Source organism: Trachymyrmex cornetzi, unplaced genomic scaffold (assembly GCF_001594075.2).
Source record: "Trachymyrmex cornetzi isolate Tcor2-1 unplaced genomic scaffold, Tcor1.1 scaffold23, whole genome shotgun sequence".
Taxonomy (NCBI): Eukaryota; Metazoa; Arthropoda; class Insecta; order Hymenoptera; family Formicidae; genus Trachymyrmex; species Trachymyrmex cornetzi.
This window is the reverse complement of record NW_017296956.1, coordinates 2289341-2295766: the sequence shown is the minus strand read 5'-3', so window position 1 is coordinate 2295766 and position 6426 is coordinate 2289341. Positions and strand designations below refer to the sequence as shown.

General features: G+C 30.8%; 2 protein-coding genes across 2 annotated transcripts; one reads left to right on the top strand and one right to left on the bottom strand.

The window, feature by feature from the left end:
• The first annotated feature begins 921 nt into the window (after positions 1-921).
• LOC108760627 (adenylate kinase isoenzyme 6) lies at positions 922-2668 on the top strand. The gene is made up of 3 exons (XM_018506684.1): positions 922-1105; positions 1172-1323; positions 2315-2668. Exons 1-3 carry the CDS (start codon positions 1066-1068, stop codon positions 2666-2668), a joined length of 546 nt encoding a protein of 181 aa, XP_018362186.1. The 5' UTR covers positions 922-1065.
• Positions 2669-4485: 1817 nt separating this feature from the next.
• LOC108760626 (uncharacterized) lies at positions 4486-6201 on the bottom strand. Its single transcript, XM_018506682.1, has one exon. It carries the CDS (start codon positions 6199-6201, stop codon positions 4486-4488), a length of 1716 nt encoding a protein of 571 aa, XP_018362184.1.
• Positions 6202-6426: the final 225 nt, after the last annotated feature.

The following is a 6426-nucleotide window of genomic DNA, read 5'->3' as shown; positions in this document are numbered from 1 at the left end:
TGCACTGGCTACACGTTACGATACACCACTGCGCTTGGCTGTTTGATCGTCGCGCATGCGCCAGAAATCCGTTCCGTCTAACAACACTGTCTTGAATATAAGATCTGACTATGGATACCAGCCAAAGTAGGCAGACTTCGTGAATTGTGTTTTGTGAATTTTTCTCTTAGCAAACTCAGATCGGACTATCACTGCAAAATATTGTATACTACCATATACAGTCAGGTACGATACATATTATTGTTATTATTATTATTGGGTGAGTGCAACGATTAGTGGATTTATTATTCCAAGTTCAAACAGCTGCAATTTTGTTAAAAATGAATGAAATTTAATTTAAACAAAGGATTTTAAAACTTTAATTTCTACTTTTGAATGGTTATTATATTTTTTTAATTTATGTGAGTTTTGTAATTTTTAGTAATGTATAGAAAACTATGAATTAAATGGGAAATTTTTTCTTCACTTTGTAGGCTAGTCACATGTCCAAAAAAATTCGCAAAAATTTTTGAATTTCTAATGTAAATTCGTAAAGTTTTCTCTATAACATTGTTTTTAAAAAATGTCTCTACAAATTTTTGTTACTGAGTTGTTGCGAATCAAATAAAAAGAATATTTTGACTTTGATTGCTCATGATTCCATCGAAATCATTACAATTAAAAAAAACAGATTCTTAAATCCTCTCATCAGATAGAGTAAGATTTAGATTTTAATTTATTTTTAACAAAAATAGCAACCGTTTGAATTTTGAATAATAAATTGGGCACAATTTTTATACTTACTCAATATATACAAAGCACACGAGGTTTGTTAGCGTCACATGCTCCAACATGCCCCTATTTCCTCCAGATGTAGCTCTTACTCTCTCAAACGTGCTCATTGAAGGAAGTAAGAGCATGTTGGAGCATGCGATGCGAACAAATCTCATGTTATTTCTTATGTCTTTCATCGCTGTTATTAGGACACAGTCAACAACGGTCAACTCAGCAGAACCACGTGTCATTAATAAAGAAAAAAAAAAATCAGCATTAATTTGATTGCTGTTACATTTGTATTTCTACAAGATGAACACGCGTAGGAGCTTACCTAACATTTTAATATGTGGTATGTGATAGCGTTGTTATTCAGTATAAATTTCAAATATCCTTAATAATTGTCAATGTTTTTTAGGCCCACCTGGCGTAGGCAAGAGCACATTGGCGAATTTGTTGGAGGAAGATACTGAATTAAACTGGATCGACGTCAATAAAGTAGCTATTGATACTGGATGTATAAGCGAGTATGACGAAGAGTTACAATGCAGCATATTGGACGGAAACACGGTAATTATTATTGTAGCCATAGGCCCAGTTTTTACTGTAGGTTCGAACCAGGTATTTATATTGTATACTGAAGATGTCCTGATATATGCCGAAATATCTATAATTTGTTTATGTAACGTAAGAATTTTAAATATACAACATTCGCAATGAACACTTTGCGCGTGGCTGAATGTTCTTTATTTTTTATGTTTGTAGTTTTCGAACCACTAGTGAATTTTACAAATATAAGTTAAACATGCCAAATTAATCTAAGAACATTTAAAAAACCGTTTTTAAAAATCCATTGTTAAAAAACCATTTGGAAAAACCATTTAAAAAATGTCTATTTTCTATTTTAAATAGGTGTCTAAAATTCATTTTGTATTTTATATTTCCAAATGGAAAGATTACAGTAATTTTACATTTTCTATTTTAAATAAATTCGAGCAGCCATTCTGTCCACACATATATCTCTGATTAAATGTGTATGCAATATTGATACATTGATGCTGGCTGGCAGTTCCTTTAATTGATCAAGATTTAGTATTACCAACATAAGATTAACTTTAATCTTTGTTTTTCCAATTTATTCTTTATCTTTTTCTAATTCTAAGAATATTTTAATTCTGAATATAAGAAATTCTTGGAATTTGGAAAAAGTAAACAAAGTTAAATCAAGATTTAAGATAATCTTACATTTGTAGAATTAGGTCCAAGAAACATAAACACAATGCAATTGTCTGTTGCTAGTATAATACGAACATTAGACTTTGTTCTTAATAATCATAATTTTTGTAGTTTTTTAAATCATGAAATATATAGTTATTTAATAAATATAATAAACAAAAAATAAAATCATCATGGATTATTGATGATCCATACAATGTTAAGTTATTTAAAATTGACCAACAAATTTGGTTGAATTAAAATTATGAAATATTTTCTGCAGATTATATCATCTAGGTCACATGTTAAACATACACATTTTTGTTTGCAATATCTTTCTTTCTAGTTAGTGAAACTTATGGAGGATTTGATTAGAGAAGGAGGACAAATCGTGGACTATCACAGTGCCAACTTGTTTCCTCTAAGTTGGTTTGACGCTGTGGTTATACTTAAAGCAAACAATGCTACTTTAGACAACCGTCTACATAAAAGACGGAAGATAGAAAGAAAAGCCAAGAACAAACCGGACAACAATGTAGGAGCTGAAAATTTTGTAATTGTTATCCCAGAAATAGAAGACTTATTTGACCCAGATATAGTGCTTGAACTAACAAACAATGTTCCAGAAGACATGCCAATTAATATAGATAAAATACTTGAATGGATGAAGGAATGGAAAGAAGATAATATGCAAAAATAAGAAAATATGTATCAAGTATTTCTTATGTAGACCTATTTTCTCATTATTAATCAGAATAAAGGACTGATCAACAATAAATAAAATATTATTTTCTCATGTAAAGTTCTCACGACTATGTTTCTCATATATACTTATTTAGATTGTAATTTTATTATACAAATATATAAATTTATCGACGCAATAAAATGTGATTGCACAAGTTCTAAACTCTATTAAGCAATCTGTACATATAATAAATACATAAGTACACATATGTATGTATATACACAGAGGCATATCTACGGATAATAGCTCCTACAGTAAGCACTGAAATTGCGCCTGTCCAAATATCTGAAATCCATGTTTTAGGGGCTCCGCACAACAAAAGGAACAAGGAACAGAGAACAGAATAAAAATTTCAACCTATTAGAAATGGTTTTAATGCGTTATACCGTTTACTTTATCATTCTTTGATTTCTGAATCTTTTTTTTTTTTGCTTATGTGTATACTATATATTATACTAATATCTCATGTTAATTTCTAATATTAATCGAATCACCACTATTCTTTCTACTTCCTATCAATGGACTATGATTATCATCCTTTACATTATAACTAACAGGTTTAACATTTCGAAACCGTTCTTGTATTTTTCTTTTGATAAGCCAATGCATTTTTTTGTTTAATTTATATCTTTCTTGATCATATAACTTTGTGAAATACAACTTCTGTCTACTAAAAAACTCTTCACAAATGTACCATGGAATGTGTTGAGAAATCCTTTTTACTAAATCTAGCGACTGTTTTTTGGAAGAGTTGATAGATCTATGAGCTTCATTAATTTCAATTTTAAGTATCCGGTGCATGTACAAATGTGTCATAGACGAAAACTTTTTCATAGTTATATGATGTGATAAATTAAGTTTATGTTTTTTGATGTAATATAGATGTTGTGGTACCACCTTTTCACGTATACAAAATTTTAAAAAATTGATGCGGACATTATTCTTAACAATGATCTTTTGTTGTTTTGACCACGATTTAATATAAGTTAGCGCAATTGGACCAAAGGTCATCAAAATAAAGCTAAAAAACGAATTATGTTGTTGACGCATTTTTCAGCCAGCGTATAATAAAATAAATATAATAAAAACTCTCGAAATTGTCAAAATAAAACCATAAAAAGGGGGCTAATGAGAGTATAGTCGCTGATCGTTTTGCGATGAATAAGTTTATTAATTAATTAGCATCCATACGTTTCGGCATCCATTCGAGCCATCATCAGTGCATCTTAGACTTAAAATTAATATTGATTATCGATCATTACTTGGCTCCACGAGAGTGGTCACTCCTTCCATCAACAATACGTGACAACAGATTGAAAAAGCAATTGGCAACGTTCGAGGATGTAGTTCTATAAATAGAAATGAACAATACCAAAAATCTCCAATAAAATTGTAACTACCAGTGAATAAGACTCACCCGTAAGGCCAAGAATAAACGGTAATACTTATGTATAATGTGTATCGTATCCATTAATTAAAATTATAAAAAACACCGCAGTCAAATACAATAAATTTCAGTAAGTCAGATCTAATTAAACAATCAATTTTGAATACGTGGTACATTTTTGTCGACTCATATAACAACGAACAATCGTATGAATCTTCCAACAGTAACTCGCTCGAATTATACATTTATATAGAGTGGTAAATGACATTTATGATGTGTAACAAACGGTAAAGACAACAATCAAAGGATACAAAGAGACTATCTTACCGAGCAATGATAACAAAAACTATATAGTAATAAAGATGAAAACTTCGAACGACAATCGTTACAAATTATTCAAGATCGAAATATACGCATGGTGTAGAAATTCTGTGTCAGACTGTAAGTTTAACCCATTTTTTTGCAACTGTATGTGCACCATTTCTGATATTCGTCGTTTAAATAAAAATCTTTCATTGTCCATTATCTCTACATTTTCCCAATCGAAATCGTGATTATAATTAAGTCTATGTTCTGTAATTACCGAATGATTATTAATATTTTTTCGAATATCATTACGGTGCTCATTAATTCTCGTCTTTAATATACGTTTAGTCTGACCAACGTATGAAGCATCACAGTCATTACATTTGATCTTATATACTGCGTTCTTTTTAGACATATTTGGTATCGGATCTTTATGTGTTTTTATAAAACAGCTAAGCTTATTGAGACTAAAGTACGCCAGGTTTACTTTATAATCCTTGGTGATATCTCTAAATTTATCCGAAACCTTAGTTACATAGGGGAACGCAAACCACATATTGTTTTTTACATCTGTGTCGCTATCAATGTTACTGTTTTGCCTCAACGTTTTTCCATGTAATAAAGATTTGAGACGTTCATTCATTACATTGAAAATAAAATCCACCGGATAGTCATTATTCATAAGTGTCTCTATCACAAATAATAAATTCTTTTTATGATATTTAGGTACTGATAATAGAAAAGCTCTATCAACCATTCCCATAACAGTGCCCTTTTTCTGCGACAAAGGATGTTCAGAAAAAAAATTCAAATATCTCCCCGAGTATGTTGGCTTATGGTACCAATCAAATTCCAGAGATTGGTTATTCTTAATGATGGTGATGTCCAAAAAATTCAACCTATTTCCACCTATTTCTAACGTAAATTGTAATCGAGGATGAAATGAGTTAAAAACGTCCAAAATTTTTGAGGTTTTTTCGACAGGAGCACCCATAGCAATATCATCCACATATCGCACATAAAATGGTATATAAAAGCCTAAAGTATCTAACGCCTTCCTCTCTAAATCTTGTAACACAATATCAGCGATAACCGGAGACAGAGGTGAACCCATAGGCATGCCGAATTTTTGTCTATAAATAACGTTGTCAAAAGAGAAAAAAGTCGAATCAATCACCAGTCTTAATGCAATAAAAAATTCGTCCCTAGTAATATTCGTTCTGTTAGAAATCGAAGGCCATCTAAGAGAGATGCTGTCCAAAGCTAAGTCAATGGGTATGTTCGTAAATAATGAAACGACGTCAAGTGAGATTAAAATAAAATTGTCATCTAACGTAGTTTTTTTCAAAACATTAATCAAGTCAAAACTGTTTTTTATCTGACTAAATGAGTTCACACTGACTTTTTGAATAATTTTGTGTAGAAATGTTGCCAACGGGTATAACGGACTGTCTATGGTTGAAATGATAATTCTAAGAGGTGCTCCTATTTTGTGTATTTTCGGGAGTCCATATGCTCCCGGCAACACACCTTCACTCACATTTAAACTATTGTATGTGTAATGAGTGATAAATTCTTTTTTCTCCCATCTAGCCAACAATTCTCTCAATTTCCTCGATAAAACATTGGTTTGATCCCTTTTAACTACTTCATATGTATCCCTATCATTAAGTAAACTTAGCATATTTTTCTTATATTCCATTTTACTCATTGCCACTGTCACATTCCCCTTGTCGGCTCTTGTAATCATGATGTCCCTATTATTCTTTATAAACAAGCTAGTTTCCTTCCACATGTCCACAAGTTTATTTTTTATGCTATCAGTATGATTGAGAACTGATGAAAGGTTGCTAATAATCGGGATAGCTCTATTTCTAACCTCTAAACAATTACCAATATGTAGTTTATTAATATTATTCTCAATACTCTTAATAAACTCAATTATGGTCTTTTTGATGTTAACCGGAGGGAGGGAAAAATTTCCTCCCAATTGTAATAAACTCTGAACTTTAAATGGTAT

Excerpts from the sequence above, each read along its gene's own strand:
- LOC108760627 (XM_018506684.1), top strand. The coding sequence starts at position 1,066 with ATGAACACGCGTAGGAGCTTACCTAACATTTTAATATGTG. Across the intron at positions 1,106-1,171 it reads ACCTAACATTTTAATATGTG|GCCCACCTGGCGTAGGCAAG; the intron begins GTATGTGATAGC and ends AATGTTTTTTAG. Across the intron at positions 1,324-2,314 it reads GCATATTGGACGGAAACACG|TTAGTGAAACTTATGGAGGA; the intron begins GTAATTATTATT and ends CTTTCTTTCTAG.
- LOC108760626 (XM_018506682.1), bottom strand. The coding sequence starts at position 6,201 with ATGTGGAAGGAAACTAGCTTGTTTATAAAGAATAATAGGGACATCATG.